This window comes from Meriones unguiculatus, chromosome 3, assembly GCF_030254825.1.
Source record: "Meriones unguiculatus strain TT.TT164.6M chromosome 3, Bangor_MerUng_6.1, whole genome shotgun sequence".
Taxonomy (NCBI): domain Eukaryota; kingdom Metazoa; phylum Chordata; class Mammalia; order Rodentia; family Muridae; genus Meriones; species Meriones unguiculatus.
This window is the reverse complement of record NC_083351.1, coordinates 14595719-14614551: the sequence shown is the minus strand read 5'-3', so window position 1 is coordinate 14614551 and position 18833 is coordinate 14595719. Positions and strand designations below refer to the sequence as shown.

The 18833-nt window shown below is 53.5% G+C and overlaps 1 protein-coding gene across 2 annotated transcripts in view; it reads left to right on the top strand.

The window, feature by feature from the left end:
* Hspg2 (heparan sulfate proteoglycan 2) overlaps positions 1–18833 on the top strand; it is a 97491-nt gene that overhangs the window by 17255 nt on the left and 61403 nt on the right. For both annotated transcript variants that reach the window (XM_021630806.2, XM_021630805.2), the window contains exons 2-3: positions 15424–15559; positions 16085–16129. In XM_021630806.2, coding sequence (XP_021486481.1) covers positions 15424–15559; positions 16085–16129 — 181 coding nt within the window. The remainder of the gene's footprint in view (positions 1–15423; positions 15560–16084; positions 16130–18833) is intronic.

Genomic DNA, 18833 nt, shown 5'->3' with positions numbered 1-18833 from the left:
CTTCTGCCTTGGGCTGACAGAGGTCCTGTTCTGCCATGCTCCTCTTCCTATCACAGGCACCCATTCCTTCATTCCTCCTGTGGCCCTCCCTTTCGGGCATATACCCAGCTACTCCCTGCCCCCCTCCCCCTGTTTTCTTCTTTTGACGTTTGACAGACACATTTTAGGCTATTAATTTATGCTCTCTCACTGCAGCTAGTATCGGCTCCCTGACGGCTGAGTCATGTGCTGCTCCTCTGCCCAAGTCACCTTTCTGTTTCCTCTGCATGCTGGCTCACTGGCCTGAGTGCCTAGCCCTGTGTGCTCTAAAAGCTCATCTCCAAGAATTAAACAGAGATCCCAGCAGGGGCTCTTGGGAACCTCTATATCCAATGGATGGTGGAAAGCCGTGCAGGGACTTCCTTACAGTCATCTACCTGGTAAAGTTACAGAGCTTGGGAGCTTGGGCCAACCCTGGAACTTATACTGTGTTGTCCCTGTGTTTTGTGTTAATAAATCAGGGCCTTCACCCCAAACTGGGGCCTCAGAATCCACTGTTTCTGACAGACTAGGTTCAGGATCCCCCTTCCTGCCCTCTCTCTTGGAATTGGTTGGTTACAGCAGGACTTACTGACTTGGAGTAACTGTTGCCCTGTGGCCTCAAGGCTAGGGCAGGGAGCAGAGAGTGGACCCAGGTCTAGGGGCAGGTGGAAAGGGCGCTTCCTCTCCCAGCAGCAGACATTCCTAGTCAGAGGTGACAGGCAGCAGGGAGATTTAGTATTTCCGGTAACCGGAGTCCCTGGTAATGCAGCTCTCCCTGCCAAGGACGGGCACCCCTTGCTTGCTAGCCACTCTTACCGGTCCTTCTCCTGGGCTGGCCTGTCTAAGGCTTGTCTAGCTTGACGACATGCTAGAGGGAACACTTAGAGTCCCAGAAATTGAGGTCTAGGGGTGGGGATTCTCAGGGCCCATTTCACCCTCACCCCCAGCCCTAGTCCCTGCTATTCTCAGAACCCTCATTTGCATGGTCTTTTATCCTGGCCTTGGGGAGTCCCTGTCCCCCAAGTCCCTGTCCCCAAGCCGTGACTAGGGAAGGTGATAGGTATTGTGTTAGTGGCCAGGAGGCAAGGATCCTGGGTCATCTTTCCCCATCACATCTTCCTCTCCTTGTACCCAGCTTTGCCCTGGGCCGCCGCCATGGGCTTTTGAAGAAGTAAGAAAACTGGGCTCAGGTATTGTGTCCCTAGCAGCCAGCGGTGTTGAGATGGGATTTGAACAGGCCTTTCAACCTTTGCTGGTCACAGTAACCATGCTCTTGCCCCTTCTGATGAGTGAAGGGTGTCTGCTCAGGTGGTCCTTTCCCTCCCTGGTGGCCCAAGTTCTGGGGATACTCTAGAGCTTTCTGTGGCCACGTGTTTCTCTTGAGTCTTAGTGACAGGAATTTCCTGGAAGTTCTGGAGAACACACTCTTGGTGGGTTTGAGGAAGGGGAGGGGTGGGAAGGAAGAGAGAGGAGGAAGTGACAAAGTTGCTGGAGGCAAAGCACTTCTCTTGAACTAGGTGAGGCTTCTTGTTTTCTAGTAGGCTCCTTGTTTTCAGAGGCTCAGAGAGGTCAAGTTAGTTGCCCAGAGCCACACAGCTAGAAAGCTACCAGTTTAGTGCCCAGTGGTGGAGAGGGACACGTGGCCTTTGCGCACTCTCTAAGATGGCTTTGATTTGTTAAGAGAGCGTAATTAATGGGTTAACCTTTCCCTAGAACTATTAACATGCTGCAGTAATTTGAGTACCTCTGAGACCAAACTACATTTCCCAACCCGCCTCTGGTACCCGGAAGTAGCCCAGAAAGCCTTTGTTCTACAATTTCTTGGGTTTTTGCCTTGGAAAATATGGTCAGTGTTAATTATGGGTGTGTAAGGGTTCAGAGGAGGGAGGGAGGCTAGCTAGGAGTGGAGATCGGAGTGGGGCCTGAGGTGGGCCGAGTTCATAGTCTTTAAGAAGGACCCCACAGAGGTGCCCACAAAGGACAAGGGGGACTGTGGGCAGAAAAGCCAGTAGGGCCCCCAGCCCACGTTCCACTCACAGACCTTTGCTCCAGGCCTCCACCCTCTGCCAGGCTCCCCCAGAATTGGGTGAAGGGCTGGGGGTGGATGGGGCAGCGGGCCTGGTATCCCGGCCAGCGGACCCAGCTAGGCCCCTGGGACTTGGGCAGTGGCTGCGTGAGGACTGAGATAACCCCAGCCCACTAGCGCTGCCTCCTCCTCTGCAGCCTGTGGCTCTTGGCCCCAAAGCCCCAGCAGCTGTCAGCCAGGAAGGCTGACGGGAGGAGGGCCAGAGGTGACTTCCCAGGCTGCCCTTCTCCTTCAGCTGGGGCCAAGCCCAGCACTGTCCTCGGCTGATGTACCCTTTTCCTTCTCATATGTTTCCCACCGTCCTTTTTAGCCCCGCCCCTGGAAGAAGTTGGGGTGCATGGTGGGGCAGTGATGATTACACCCTTCAGTTCCTTTGATCCCACTAAAGATCTGAAGACAGACATGAATGTCCTGGTTTTGTACGAGAGGAAGCAGACTCAGAGAGGCCAAAGGACTTGCTGAAAGTCACAGAGCTACTTCGGAGTTAACCTCCGGCTCCTGGCCCCCTGCTCCTCCTGCCCTTAAGCAGCACTTACCCACGCTGACGGAAACTTCACGGTCCCATTCCCAGCTTGGCCACTCAGGCAGGCTGATCCGCCATTTGGGATGGGACTTCCATGCTCATGCTTATGTGGTCTGAGACATTAGTATCAGCCTCATGGAACTGAGCCAATGAAATGAGCTAATGAGTTTAACAGCTGTAGTTAGCCCAGGCTCGCCCGCCCAGCTCATGGGAGCAGGCAGCATCGTCATCATAGAAGGCACTGGTGCACTCTACAGGGGTTCCAGACACAACCAACAAACATTTGTACCGCTCAGTGACTATTTGGCACCTACTGTGTGTCAGGTGCTGGAAAAAGATCAGGCATGCTTCCCCGCCCCACTGCTTCCATTTACCCCTCTCCTCTTGAAGCACCCAGAAGAGACACGCCTCTGGGTTAATTAGCTGCAACAGCCTCTAGCTAGCTCTGCACATGTGGGTGGGTGTTGTGATCCGCACACATCAGGGCCGCAGATGGGAGCCCTGGGATGCTGAGATCATGGGTAGATGGCTGTTCAGAGCCTAGGACCCTGCTTTTTCTGCTTTTTCGCAGAGTCTGTGACTTGTTACTGTTGCTGAGCATGAGACAGCACAATGCCCAATTCTCCAGGGCCTCCTGAGCCTGAAGAGATTGTGGGGAGCGTTAGGGGATGCAGCCATTGAGGTCTGGGTAGCAACAAGTTCAGGAAGGTCTTGTGGAGGGCAAGGCTTCTCGTTCCCAAGGGAGGAGGCCCAGCCAGGTCTTTAAATACCCCATGATGCCCAGAATAGTCCCCATTGTCTCAGCCCAAGGCTGACAGAGAAAGAGAGAGAGAGAGAGAGCTGACAGAGCCTAACAGGTCCTGAGGGAGGCTGGGCCTGAAGGTGGGGGCAGGAGGTCTGGGATACTTCCCTATATGGTGGCTCTGCGTTTCTGCTAATACTTTTCCATTTGCCTCCTGCAGGCAGGCCTGTGAAGGGCAGGGCAGCAGCTTACTGCCAAAGAGGGAGCCAGTGGGTGGGGGGACTCCTAAGGAGGCCTGCGTGCCTGAGTTAACGTGCCCCTTTGTGTGTGAGGGGTACGTGCATTGGCCTGCAGGGCCCTCCTGTGGGCAGACCTAGCCCAGCCCCTGCCCAGGGCCTCCTGGCACCTTTGCCAGCTCTGGCTATTTTGAGTGCTGGTTGAATTTAGGCTTGGGGAGTCATGGGTGATCCTGCCCAAACCAGTGATGCTATGATGGCGTGTAGGGGAGGGCATTCCCTGAAGTCCCTCCTAGCCACCCTGATCTCTGGAGCCTCTGTCTCTGGCTGCAGCCAGAGGACTGTGAGGGAATGGCAGCCCCACAAGCAAGGTAGAGTTTGCCAGGCCAGGCTCATCCCTCGAGGGCAATCCTTACTCGCTGTATCAGGAATATTTTGTGTTTTTTCTGAGAAACGGGGCGTGGAATCCTGGACAGGTGGGGTTTCTTGCTTCCCATGGACCGCTGGGAAGTCTGAAATATGCACCCACTCTCTGACCAGCGTGTCTCTGCAGGCTTGTCTGTCTGCCCACCCCTGGGTTCTGATGTATATTTAATTTATTTTATTTTCTCTTGCTGTTGTGCATTCATCTTGCAAGCTGCCTGAAGCAGGAAGGGTAAGGAGACCCCAGCCCAGCTCCTATGACTTGCCTTGTTCTGACTTTGTCATTCCCCCTACGAGCCAGCAGCCCCTCCCCCTTTTGCTGAGGGGAGACACAGGGCTGGGATTTTAGAATCCTAAGGTTTTGGCGTTTCAGTGCGCAAAAACTGCAACTCAGAGCGCATCGAAGCTGGGATCCTCTGGACCTGGGGTTACGGGCAGTTGTGAGAGGCCCAATGTGGATGCTGGGAATCAAACTCAGGACCTTCTGTGCAAGGGCAGTAGGAGCTTTGCAGTAAGGAAAGTTCCAGGTCACACACATTTGGGAATTGGTAAATAAGTGATCATGTGGTAAGGGGTTGGGTAAGGAGTGACTGGCTCGATTTCCTTACCCTTGTCTACACAGTCCTTCCTACTCCTGTTCCAGGGCTACCGTGCCCTGGAATAGAGGTTTGTTCTGAGGAAACAGGAGCCCCTGCTCATTTCCACTGCAGCATCTGTGGGCCCAGCCTGCTGCTGCTTCCTTCCCTCACTAAGCAGGTAAGGAAATCCTAGGGCAGGGGTGCTGGCCTCCTCGGCCCAGGATTCAGCTCTCATTCAGCCTGTTTTTTCCTGTGTGGATGCCCATGGCAGCCATACTGAAAACCTCACAGAGGCCTGGCTGCCTGGCTGTCTCATTGAATGAGGCCCCGGAGCTAGAGATCTGGCTCTACTTATCTCTGAGGCTTCTGAGGCTCCTTGGGACACTCTTCAGAGACTGTGGTGACCACTTGTCTCTCAGAGGTGGGCATCTAGCAGGAAAGCCCAGGCGTTAGTGGGCAAAGAGATGCCAGGAGGTGGGACTAGGTGATGTGGAGCTCTTACTAGGTTTGTGCCCATGGGTTCTGGGTCAAGTCTCAGGTCTTAGAACTCTGTAGTTATGGGCAAGCTGGCTCTCAGAGCCTCAGTTTCTTTGCTGGTAAACCTCATTCTGTTAGCTGAGAGTGGTGGTACATGCCTGCAAGCCAAACACTCAGGGAGGCAGAGGCAGAGTTCAAGGCCAGCCTAGTCTATAAACTGAGTCCAGGACAGCCAAAACTACACAGAGAAACTCTTTCTGGTGGTGGTGGGGATTTGTGATGCTGGAGAGATGACTCAGTGGTTAAGAGCACTTTCTGCTTTTTCAGAGGATCCCAATTTAGTCTCCAATACCCACATCAAGCAGTTCACAATCACTTCTCAAGTTCCAAGGGATCTAACACCGTCTTCTGGCCTTCCTAGGCTTCTGTACACACGTGACATACACTCGCACAGACACGCATGTGTATATGGACATAAAAAAAATAAATGGAAAATTTTATTTTTAAGATGGTTTATTTTATTATTTTTACTTTGTTCTGTTTTGTTTTTTGGTTTTCTTTTTGTTGTTGTTGTTGAGACAGGATATAGCCTAGACTGGACTCAAATTCATGGCAGCCTTCATGTTTCAGGCTTTCCCATGCTGGAATTTTAGGAGTGAGCCATAGTCCTCCCTGCAACAATTTATTTATTTTATGTAATTGGTGTTTTGCTTGCACGCATGTCTAGTTGCAGACAGTTGTGAGCTGCTGTGTGGTTGCTGGGCATTGAACTCAGGTCCTCTGTAAGAGCAGCCAATGCTCTTAACCACTGAGCCATCTCTGCAGGCCCACAGATTCATTTTTATTATTTTAATTTCGTGTGTGAGGGTTTGTGCACATGAGTGCAGGTGCCAGGACGGAGGTGTGTGCAGGAGGACTCTAACCCCATGCCCTAAGCTGGAGTTACTGTCCAAATAACACCTATGGTGAGCCCCTGCCATGCACAGAGTGTTGGGGAGACAGCTGCAGGGCACATGTCTTGGTGGAACCTCTTAGTGGAGGGGACAGAATGAAATGGCCAGTGAGAGCCAGGAGGAGGGTGAGGGAGTGAAAAGGAGATAGCATGGATTCCGGACCTGGAGTGTGGCTTGGATGGGTCTCTAAAAGGTGGCATTTGAGCAGAAACTGGGGAAAGAGAGGCATGGCTGATGCAATGTGTGGATACAGGAACCAAGGCAGAGAACACAGAAAGTGCCAAGTTCCTGGGGTAAGAAGGGGCTAGGTGTTTTGGGTACTGTGGAGAAGGCGAAGAATGTATCTGAAAGACAGAGAATGGAACAGAGGAGGTTGGCAGGTGTGTGTGTGTGTGCGTGTGTGTGTGTGTGTGTGTGTGTGTTCACCAGTTGCCATAGTGATGGGCTTTCTTCTCACCCTTTGGTGTACTGAAGGCAGCAAAAAGGCCTGATGCATTAGGTTTAGGAGCTAGACATTGTCACTTTGGTGACACTTTGGTGTCACATTGGTGTCTCCTTTCCGTAGACGCTTGGGGAGCATTCTCCAGCCTCATTAGAGAAATTGGCAGGAGTTGTCAGGCCCAGCCAGGTGGAACTGTCCTCAAAATCTTACAGATAGGCCAGTGCCTTACAGTAGAGCTGCCAGGAGCCAGAGAACCTGAGACGTAAGGCAGGCTGCGAACAGGAGGTAGCACGTGTATGCTGTGGGCAGTTGGCACTGCTGTGTTTGGTGGACGGTGTTCAGCCCCTGGGGACCTTTCTGCTGGCAGCCCTACCTGGGAGCTGCTCCCTTCACCAGCCTTGAGCATGTCTGACCAGAGGGACTCCTGTGTGCTCCCTGGAGCTGGAAGGGAGCTACCACAGCCTCCTGGGGAGGCCCATTCTTGGGATGTGTTTGCCAGCCTGGAGGGAGCTTCAGGTCTGTGGGGAGTAGGAGCCTTCAGAGTTCACAGCAGAGCTGAGGGCCAAACACTTGGAAGCGGGGAAGCCCAGGCGTTGCTTCTCTGATGGCCTCCACCTCACACATGTCCCTCTGCAACACTCCCTCCCCCGACATGCCACAGGCCCGCCCACCTTTGAACCCAAGTGTGCCCTCCCACTTGAGCATCACCTATCCTCCCCCCCCCACTTCATTCCGGCAAAACTTTTCAAGACAGCTTCCCTCCAGCCCCTGGCCAAGTGAGGGATCTCCCTGTGCACCCCAGCCTCTGCCCTTCCTCATCCCAGCCTTTTGCACACTGCGCGCTCACCACTGGGTTGGTGATCCGGACCCCACAGTGCTCAGAGAGCTCACGTAGTTCAGGCTGGCCTCAAACACCACCAAGGATGAGCTTGCACTCCTGATCCCCCTGTGTCCGCCTCCCAGGTGTTGGGATTGTGGTCATGCGCCACCACACCCGGTTTGTTGGTCCTGGCAGTGAAAGCTAAGGGCTTTGTGCTTATCAGCTGAACCACATCCTCAGCCCTCGTTTTTGATGATTTTTGAGACAGGGTCTTGCTGTGCATTCCACTGGTCTGAAATTTACTATGTAGATCAGGCTAGCCCCTAACTCCCAGCAGTCCTGCTGCCTTTGTCTTTGCCTCCCCAGTGCCGAGATTACACGCCTACATCACACCTAGTTTGTGTCACCCCTCTATATGGACCCAGAAGAATAGAACTCAGGAATTGGAGGTCAAAGGGATTTGAATTCGATCTCTCCCCCCACCCTCCTGCCAGAGACAGGGTTTCTCTCTGTAGCCACAGCTGTCCTGGAACTCACTCTGTAGACCAGGCTGGCCTAGAATTCACAGAGATCTGTCTGCCTCTGCCTCCCCAGTGCTGGGATTAAAAGCATGTGCCACTGTGCTTGGCTTGCACTCCATCTTAATGGGCAGGTTTGGCTGGTACTGCTCTCAATAGATGGGAAGCCAGGGTCACCCATCTAGAATATGGGTGCTGGCCTGAAATCAAGGTGTCTGCATGGGTGCCGGGGCTGGCTACCTCTACCTCACTTCCAAGTTTCACGAGATTCGGAGCGTTCACGCTTTCTCTTATCCTGTCAGTCAGAAGCAAATGGGTATAGATGCCAGTCTGGCTGTGTGAGAGGAATGCTGAAGCATTGAGAACCTCAGGGCCTCCCTGGGTAAGGCTGGCCAGCTTCAGAGTTCACTGTCCACACTTCTCCACGAGCTCCAGGTTCTACTTGGTATACACCCGTGATCCCAGTACTCCACAGGCTGAGCCAGGAGGATCACCACAGGTTTTAGTCCAATTTCAGGCTAGCCAAGGGTCCATAGTGAGACTGTATCAAATGAACAAAAAAAAAAGCCAACCAAACAACCAACCAACCAACCAAACAAACAGAAAAACAAAACCAAAAACCAAATAAAATGATTTTAAAGACCAAAGCAAAATAGCAATAAAGTCACTACCCCTGGTATAGAAACAACTTAAGTGGGTTGGTGGGGACCCTGTGTGTTTGTGGTGGAGACCCCCTGAAGCTCCTAAAAGAGAGGAGCAGGAGACAGATGCTGTTCAAAGCCCCGGCGGAAAGCTTCCAACCTCAACTTTCAGCTCCCGGGGCTTATGCCGAAAGCCCTGATCTTGCTAGTGCTCCCTAGTGCTCCGGCTGGAATGCAGCCTTTCCAGATCCCAGACCTGGGGGAGACAGGTGTCAGAGGTCAAGCAGGGGTCTCTTGGCCCCTGCTGCCCAGCAAGTAAGAGCAGGTAAGCCTAGAGCCCTGCATTTCAAATGTAGCTCCCATTAGCTGTGTGTCCTTCGCAGGTGGCTTTGCCTCTGTGCCCAGTGTCCTTATGTGTTAAGTTGCGGTTTCCAGTACTTGTCGTGGATTTGAGTGCTATACAGTCCGTAAAGTCCTTAGGTCAGCACCCGTGCACAGCGAGCGGCACTCTGAGCGTCAATCCTTGTCCTCCTTTGGGGGAGCGAATTCTTCCCGGCTGAGTGACTGGCAAAAGTCCTGCTGCCGCCTTGAGGGCCCAAGTATGAGAAGTTGGCAGGCCTCCCAAGCGGCACGGGCACATGGGCCTGCCAGAGAAGGCACAGCCACCTCTTTTCCGGCCCGGCGCCCCTCTCAGACTGCCAGGGGATTAAAGGCCTTTGGGCCTTTGTGTAGTGCTCACCCGCCCCTGGCAGTTTGCACGGCAAACTGCTGCCCCGACAGATTCCTTCCCCTCTGTCGTCTGTTGCCCTCGACAGGACAGTGGGCAGTGTGGGGGGGAGGGGGCATCTTGGCCCTGTCCCTAAGGCCTGGGCTGGAGCAGAGGAAGTGGTGCTTCTTGCGGGTCTTCCCAGGCACCTGCATCATGGCAGAGGGGCCAAGGTTTGGGGCTGTGGCTATTTGGACCATGGAGAAGGAGGCAAGTGGTCAGACCCACCCCCACTGTCTCTGGATTCTGATGAGGTGAGCTCACTCCAGCCCCAGATGCCTGGAGCCTTGCCCTGGGCAGCTATAGCCACCCTGGGGACTGCTTGGGGTGGTGGTGGTGGGAGCTCAGAACTTCCTGACCAGCTGTGGGGGTGGAAGGGACCGAGTTCCAGACCTGGGCCATGAAGACAGAGGCTGGGAGCTAGCCGCCCAAGGCATGTGAAGAATGTCTCCAGAGAACCCCCCAGAGAACCAGCTTCAGAGCTGGCAGGTAGCTGGAGCAGAAGCCAGTGCTGTAGCTCACCCCAGCCTAGGCCCTGCCTCTTAGCCAACCTCCCTCCTTCCAAATGAGGAGGTGAGCCCTGGCGGGAGTTCACACCCCACCTTGTGCAGGCACCACCCCTCAGCCACACCCATCCTCACCTCCACTCTGATCTCCCCTGAATGGTGCCCATTTCAACATTTAAGGAGTAGCTGCTACTCACCTGCCTGCTCGTAGGTACACAGACTGCCCACTCCAAACCTCAGTTTCCTCATTGGTAGAATGTAAATAAGTTCGCAGCGGCAGAATGGAAGCTCTTGAGGTTGGATGCAGTTTGGAATCTGGAAGTTTTTGAGCTTGAGAAAGGAGACACAGAGCTCTGGCCAGCCGTGAGGTGACATCCTCAGTGGGATCTGGGAACATGTGAACATTGCTGCCAAAATCATGTAGTTCAGCTGCTTTCAGTGTCTCAAGTCTTAAATCTCAGCACTTGGGAGGTGGAGACGAGAAAAATCTCCCTAAGTCTGTAGCCAACTTGGTCTACATCGTGAATTCCAGACCAGCCAAGCATTGTATGGCTGGAGGCAAGAGGATCATGAATTCTGGGTCATTCTTGTCTCAAACAAAAACAAAATGACAACAAAAGAAACCCAAAATGAAAAAATCCAAGACACGGTTGAACACGCCTGTGATGCCAGACCTTGGGAGGCTAGGGCAGGAGGGTCTAGACCAGCCTGAGCTACATAGTGAGACCCTGTTTCCAGAAACAGCCAAAGAAGCTCTTGGGTAGTCCCTGTTTTGCTTGTACAAAATGGTGTCTCTGTAACATCAAGCCTGTGGGGTTGCTGTAAGGATGAATGATTTCTACATGCTGTGTGGAAAAGGCTGGCTGTGTGTGTGTGTGTGTGTATGTGTGTGTGTCTGTGTCTGTGTCTGTGTCTGTGTGTCTGTAGGCTTGAAGACTGTGTTTTTCTTCATCACTCTATGCCTGACTTTTATTAATTAATTAATTAACTAATCAATTAATTTTTGGTTTTTCAAGACATGGTTTCTCTGTGTAGCCTTGGCTGTCCTGGACTCGCTTTATAGACCAGGCTGGCCTCGAACTCAGAACTCATGGGGATCTGCCTGCCTCTGCCTCCCTAAGCGCTGGGACTCTAGGCGTGCACCACTGCATCTGGCACTATGTCCGACTTTTGTGTAGGATCTGAACCCAGGTCCTCAAGTTTGATCAATAGCACGTTTCCCCCACTGGGCCCCCTCCCCAGCTCCTCTGGCTCTTGTCCTCTCTCATCGCGCTCCAGTCAGCCACCAGCTTTGGTCTGAGCAGTCTTGTGGTATAACCTTTGAAGGGTGCACACTCAACACTGGAAGCCCCACATTTTGTGCCCTGTATATACCTGTATCCCCCTGTTCCAGACCTTGCCTTCTTTCTATCTCTTAGGTGATGCTTCACTCTGAGAGCATCCTAGCCAGCCTTGACTCCCTCTGCAGCCTCGTGGAGGCTAGAAAGGATGGCCTAGCCTCTGTACCCTCTTTCCTGGTCCCTCTGAACCTCTATAGGCCTTGGACCTAGAGGTATCTCCATGTGTCCCCTTTCCTCACCAGGAAAACCTGGACACACACCCAGCACTTGAGAATGGTGCCTCCCAGAAGTTCCCGTCTGGTACCTTGCCTGTGTGCCACCTGCCTGAGATCAGAGAATAGCTGGAATCACTGGAGACCACCCTGCCTTGTCTCAAGTTGTTGTTCCAGCATGTTAGAAACAGACTTTGGTCTTGGCCTGCATGAGTCAGCCACCCCCCCTTCCCCCAACAACCTACAGGTCTGGAAAATCCCCCTCTCAGCTTGGCTCCTTCCTCACCGGCTCGGATCTCCCTCCACCCCTGCCTGAGTGTTCCCGTTCCTCTGGGAGGAAGCAGGGCTCCCGCATGGCCGGAGATGGGCCACAGGGCAGGAAGCCTGGGTTCTATTTCTGCCTCTGACCTTGGAACTACCCATGGCCCTCCTTAGGACTTAAGGAACACAGTGAATAGGCTCAGGCTACTGCCAGCCCAGCATCCCCTGGGCCATGCAGAGAGCTGTTTAGGTTGGTAATGGAGTCTGAGATAGCCCTGGACATTATGGTACTGCTGCCCGCTTTGGCCTTGCGGCCTCTGTGAGGTCTAGTCCAGTGCCTTGCCTGGTCAGCACAGTGCTTGAAGTAAAGGCTAGCCCCACGATGATCTAGGCAAGGTCTAGATCATGGTGTGGAAGAGCCATACCCCACTAACTGTCCCATTATCTCAGAGGGTCTCTCGGAGCTGTAGTTCTCCGGGTGAGGTGCACTATGTTGAGAGGGGCTCTGAGAGGGAGTCTCAGGGTTCTCAGCGCTCAGTGGTCTGGGAGCCAGACCACCAGGGTGAGTTCCAGCTCCTATAGCTAAACCCATCTTTCTCTACCTCATTCCGCTTTCGTGTGCACGGAGCACTCTGTGAGGGAGTGCTGGCTCTGACTATCCCCGACTGTCCCAAGCAAAGGTTAGGCTGGCCAGCCTAGCTCCTTCTACCATCAGGCATCCAGCCCACTCTGCTTTTTCCAGAGCCTCTTTCCCTTTGGCTCCACTCCCCCTCCCAGATGTGAAACACAGCTGCCTTTGGATGGACAGCTTTTTGTAAAAGAAGTCTCTGCTCCAGGCTGTCTTGACTCTCCCTGAAGGCCCTGGCAGCCCCTGTATACCCAGATAGTGGGGAGGGAGCTAGAAGCAAAAGCAGCTGGCATGTACAACTTGGGTGCCTGGGGCTGGGGGACTTGTGACTCAGGGCCCTGCACTCTTGGCCTTCCTGCAGATGTGTGTTCCTGGCCTGTTTTTCCCTGTTGAATCTCACTTTGCTATTTCCTGTCCAGTTCCAGGCTACTCCCCCACCCCCTTCCTCCCTACAAGAAGCTCAGGACCTTGCTTAGCAGCAAGGGTTTCCTTTCCAGACAGCAGGGTTGAAGTGGTGCCAGGAATCTGTGCACCCCTCCATAGCCTTGCTCACACGGGCACTGGGAGGGTGTAAGCATACCACAGTGCGCCTTCTTACCTGGAAAGGACCCAAGTACGTCCTCTCTCAAACCTCCTGTGCTCCAAACCAGTGCCCTGCCCCAACTCTAGGCTTTTAGTCGCCTGGTGTTCATTGAGGCCTGCTCTACTCTCAGGCAGGAATGGAGGCCGAGTCTGGTCTTGTTCTTTTGTTTTTTCGAGAGACAGGGTTTCTCTGGACTCACTTTGTAGAACTCACAATGATCTGCCTGCCTCTGCCTCCTTGAGTGCTGGGATTAATGGTTCTGGTCTTGTTCCTAAGTGTGACTCTCAGGGTCCCCTGGGTGTGCTCAGCTCTGTCAGATCTGTGAGGAGAAACTGCCTCAGGCACTCTGAGAAGGGGTCAGGCATCACCTGGCGGTGCATTTTGTTTGTTTTGCTTTGTTTTGGTGATGATGGTACTTGCAATCAAAGCCAGGTGAGGAAGGCCAGTGCTCTATCAGTGAACCACTGAGACACACACGACACAAGACTGTTTTTGTTGTTGTTGATGATGATGTTTTTTAGACAAGATCTCAATAAGGCCTAAGCTTGCCTTGAACTCATTATCTTCTTGCTTTTGCTTCTTGAGTGCTAGCATTATAGGCATGTGCCACCGTGTTCAGCTACCAGTCCTGGAGATTCTGAGGTCAGATAGATACCTGTATGTATAGGGACATAGTCCACAAGTCCTTTGGCTACCACTCCGGACAGAAATGAGCCCTTGTGTGGTGGGGAGAGAAGGATGAGCTGGTGGCATTGCTCTTTGGTTATGAGGATAAGGCAGTACACCATGGCGGCGTGGCAGGGGAGGGCAGAGCCGAAATTATCCAAGGCTCAGTGGCCCGGCAAACACAAAGTGAGCAAGTGGAATGAGGAGGCGGGGTGTAGCTACACATAGGTGGGTGCGTGGGGTCACAGCTACTGTCTCTTACCCATGTGTTCAAGGATTGCTTGTATGTGCTGAGAAACTAGAGCTGATCCAATCACTGCCCCGTCTTCAGGTTGCTTCTAGCTAGTGGGGGTACAGACCACCACACTGTGAGCCCACCAGGACCCAAGACCTGGCCAGGGGGAGGTGGCCATGAAAGGCAGGGAGCTGATGTCTCTCTAGAACTTTCTTTTTTGTCTTCCCTGTTGATGGCTCAGAGTAAAATGGACCTGTTTCAAGGATACAGGTCAACAGTGTATGTGAGCACGACACACACACCGGAACCATCACCCCAGTATGTCTTGAGTCCCTTCCGATTCTCCTGTCTAGTCCACAGCCCAGGAAAACTGCTGATCTGTCCTCCTGTGGCTGTGTGTGGCACCCTCTCCCGTCCTGAATCGCCATAAGTGGACACATAATCCCTGGGTCTTTGTTGTCTGTCTCTCCACACTGAGGCTCATTTGAATTCCATGCAGAGCTGTCACCTGTGTGGGTGCTTGTTTGTTTGCTTTTGCTTTTTTGGAGACAAGGTCTTAGGTGACCCATACAAACTTCCACTTTACTGTGAGGCCAGGGTTGACCTTGAACTCCTGTTTCTCCAGCCCCAACCTGCTTACGTGTCAGGATTATAGGTGTGAACTGATACACCTGGCTAACTGTGCCTTTTTTGGTACTGGGCAGTTAGAGGCACCCCTAAGTGAGACAGATGTAGAGGATGACAAGAGTTGGTCCCAGAAACAAGGGAAGAAGGACATTGTGGCAGAAGGCCCTGCAGCATCAAGCATGGAGGACATAGACTGAGTTCCCTCTATCCATTCCAGACACTGCTGAGCCCCGGCAGTGCCTGAGGCTCACCAGGGTCACTGAACACTACATTCCTGTGCCTGGGGCCTCCTGGCCTTTGGGCTCCCAGATGGTTTTCCTCTCAGTTACCTGGCCTTTGAAAACATCTTGATATTGTCCAAATGGATGCAGGCCATGTCTTGGAAAAGTCTGGATAATGGGTACCAGGGCCTCTTGCTTGGCCTGTGTGCTGTGCCGCTGACTGTCCCCCACCCCAGCCCTACCCCCAGCTTTCCTAAAACAGATGCCTCAGACCCAGTTGAGCTTAGCTTTAGCCTGAGGTCATGGGGAGTTGATGTCTGTCTTGCCTCCATTTAGACTAGCTGCAGGGCTGGCTCTCCGTGTTCTAAGCAGTGGAATGTGCTGCCTGCAGCCAGGCTTGGACACCAGACCTGGTGGAGAAGGCCAAGGGCCTGGGGAAGAGCTGTTCCAGAAGTCTAGCTCAATCCCCTCGCTTCTGCCCCTGTCCCCTTCACATGTGAACTGTCCACGCTTCTACCTGCTCAAGTCTCTCGTCTCTGCTGATCCAGGTCACCCCACATCTACCTGTGTTCCCTCGCCTACTCTCACATCCTGGGTATCCTGGGTATCTCCAGGGAAAAAGAAGCCACCTTTTACCAGATGCTTTTCCTTTTACTGCCTGCTTTATCTGAAGAGTCCTTGAGAATCTGCATGTTGGGCTCTGAGGCTTCCAGGGGTTGGTGGGTCTTTGGGAAGCTGAGTCACAAAAATAGTGTTTCAGACTCCTCCTGGCTTTCTTGGTCACGGTGAGTCTAACAGCACTGGGGGGTGGGAGGTGTTGGGGATGGAATGTTGGATTCCCCCCTGCAATGAGGAGAAGGGTTCTGGAGTTTGGTGGTTAACAGGAGAGGGCAACTCATGGACTGTCATCTCTCACAGGTGACGCACGGGCTGAGGGCCTATGGTGGCTTTTCTCTGCCTGAGGATACAGAGACTGTCACAGTGGGCCGGACTGGCTGGACTGACTCATACCTCTCTGATGATGAAGACCTGTTGGCTGATGATGCCTCAGGAGGTGAGCCAGGCCTTCCCCTGCTAGGGGTGGGGTGCTGCCAGGAACAGTTCCGGCACTTCCCATCAGAGCTGCAGAAGGTCCCATGAAACTCACCCCAAGTAGGACCTCAAGAGATAGCCCATAAGTTGAGTGTGGGGTGGTACACACCTTCTTAACTCCTGAACCGAGGAGGTGGAGGCAGGAGGATCAGGAGTTCAAGGCTAACCTCTGTAATCTATGAGGAAGACAGTTGATGGTGCACACTAGGGGACACTTGTCACCCCTCCATCTTACCTCTTCCTTGTCCCCACTTGGAGGTCAGGCTGACCTGGCTCTTCTGCCCCACCCATTGGACAGATGGTCCCTGAAATTTTGGATCTCAGTCCACACACTATGATGGAGGCCTTCAAGCTAACTAGGCGGGGTAGCTGTTCTGTGTTCAAATGACCCTTTGCCACTGGGGCAGGAGCCTCCAACAGTGCCTGGCACCATGTTGGTGTGCAGTGAGTATTTGTTGTTCCTGAGTTGTCTCATTTTTACTTGCAGATGGCTTCGGTAGTGGAGACCTGGGCAGCGGGGACTTCCAGATGGGTAAGTTACTGAGGGGGACCCCGGAACAAGCCTATTGGTTTCAGAGGCCCCATCTCTTGGCTGAAGGCCCAAGGGCCTTGTGGGGATGCCCTTTTCCTGCTTAATGGCAATTGTGTGAGCTGATAGGAAAGCGTCTGCAAGATTGGGTATGGTCAAGTTTAGCTATTTGCCTATGTCGCCAGCACAAAACTCAAGAAAGTGGCCCCAAGAAGCTCAGTTCTTTCTAATTTTTTTTTTTAAATAATGGGTTTTCTTTCAGAACATTTTATTTATTTATTTATTTATCTATATATTTTAAAGATTTGTTTATTTTACATGCATAACTGTCCTATCTGTACAAACACCTGCATGCTGGAAGAGGGCATCAGTGTAGATGGTTGTGAGCCACCATGTGGATGCTAAGAATTGAACTTAGGACCGCTGGGAGAGCGGACAGTGCTCTTAACTTCTGAGCCATCTCTCCAGCCCTGTATAAGCTCAATTCTCATTGAGGCAAAAAGCCAGTCTGCTTCTTGGTATTTAAAGTAGTTGGGCATCTCCAGGGCTGAGGGCATTTCCCCTTAAATTGGTGTGGCAGGAGCATCCATGTGCCTGAGGGTGTCATCCCACCTGGACCACTGCGCGGAGGACTGGCCCAGGGAAGCCTGGCCAACTATGACCTCATAGCATCTGGACATGACCGCTGCCTCAAATCTTCCCACACATCTGTCTTTGCAGCCAGAGGATGCCTGGCATCTGGCTGGGGACAGAAGTAGGAGTGTCGGGTGGTGTGTGGACTGAGTCATGTCCCAGAGTAGCCAGGGCTGATGCATCATGGGAACTGCCTCCTGTTGAGGCTTTGGTCTATCTAGTTCCTTCTGGAGTACCTGGACCTGTCTGGGGGGGGGGATCCCTTCTGAACTATATCACCTTTGGATACTTCTTTTCAGCCACTTCTCTCCTGAGGTGCTGGAGTGAGGGCAGGCAAGGCCCAAGGTGGAAGAGGAGAGGAAACAGGGTGGGGGGGAAGAGAGGAAAACAGGGTTGCTACCGGGAGGGTCCAAGCCCATTGCTTTGTCTTTCCTTTGTGGGAGGTGGCAGGGCCTGGACCCTCCAGCCCAGCCCTGCACAGCTGGCTGCCCTTTGGGGTGTGGCCAGCCAGCTGGGCTTAGTCCCAGCCTGGGAGGCACAGGTATATATCCTGATGCCCAAGGTCTTAGCATGTATCATACGGGCTTGCTCAGGACTGGTGCCCTTCCTGTGCAGGCAAGTAAGGCTGGCCCTGACTTGATAGGGCCATGCTTGGGTAGTCCTGCTTGACTTGACCCTAGAGCCCAGCCCCTGAGGTGTCCCTCAGGGGCAAGACTGTAGCTCTCCAGCTCCTCCCAGCTTCATCTGGACCACACCCTGGATCTGCCTCACTCTTCTTGTTTGCTTCCAGCTGCTAACCTGCCTGTCAGCCTTCCCCCCACCCCCCCATCTTCAGTCCTGCTCAGGCCACTGCCTATTATTTCTCCATCTCTGTGGAAACTTCTGTCCATTTTCTCCTTGACTCCCCAACTCCACCCCCACTGGTCTCTTCGCCCATCTCTCCCTTTCTTCTCTTCATCTTTGTCTAGACATTTCTTTGCTATCTCTCCCCTCTGCTTTCTGTGTGTCCCTTCCCCAAAGTCTCTGGTTCTCGGTGTCCTGTGCTGTCCCTGCTCCTCCTCCCTGTCTGTCTGTCATTGTTCTGCAGACCTCCCTCCCAGTCCCTCCTTGACATTCAGTCTTTTCTTCTTCTCCCTGTGTTCCTCTGTCCAGCCCACCTTGGCCAAGAGTCACATATGAGGCCAGAAGTACCTCTCTGAACAGTCAAGGCCAAGCCAGTGCCTGCGCCTCCTCACCAGGGCTCCAGATTGAAGCATGGTGCTGGGACCCTGCTTGTCCCTCCTCTAGCAGTGCTGGCCAGGGTACAGCCAGGCTCTAGAGTTGGGAGCAGCCAATCTCAGCCTCTGCACAGGCTGCTTTCATGCCCACCCAAGGGATCCCAAAGTGGAGACACTAGTGGGTGAGCAGCCACTAGTGTCACAGTGAGGACTCTGCTGAGCAGGAATTGGTGCTTGGATCCAGGGTGCACACTAGGGGTTCGGGGTGTATGCCTCCCACTCACACCAGAACCCAGGGTAGCTTAATCTTCCTCAGATCTCAGGGAATGCTTTAGCTAGGGTCAGGAGGCCAGGTGGGGGAGGCCTGGTCAGGGCAGATGCCCAGAACCCCCACCCCCCAGGCAGCCTCACAATTCCAGCAATCTCAGCCCCTTGGAGCTGGGTGGGGCCCAGGCTGAGGACCCACCCAGGGTGCTTGCCCTGGCTTGCTTCTGCTTCAGGACAAGGAGAGGGGTCAGGCTGGAGGACTCCAGCCCTTCCCAGGCCCTGGTAGAAAGGGGCTTTGTGGCACTCTAACACACTCCTCGGGAGTGGGCACATTCCTGGGCAGAGGCCCGGCCTCCTCACCCGAACTTGGCCGTAGGCTGAGGCCAGGGGCCGGGGTGGGGGCTCTCAATGGGCCTCTGTGCCTGCACACAAGGGGCCTCTGTGGTGGAGCTCACAGCCCCACACTCCGCCCACTAGCTCCACCTACTCAGCACCCAGGAGCCCAGCCCCACCATTGGCTGTGGTTCAGAGCAGACACAAGCATCCCCGCACAGCGAAGGATTCAGTCCAGCACCTGGCCCAGGACCCCA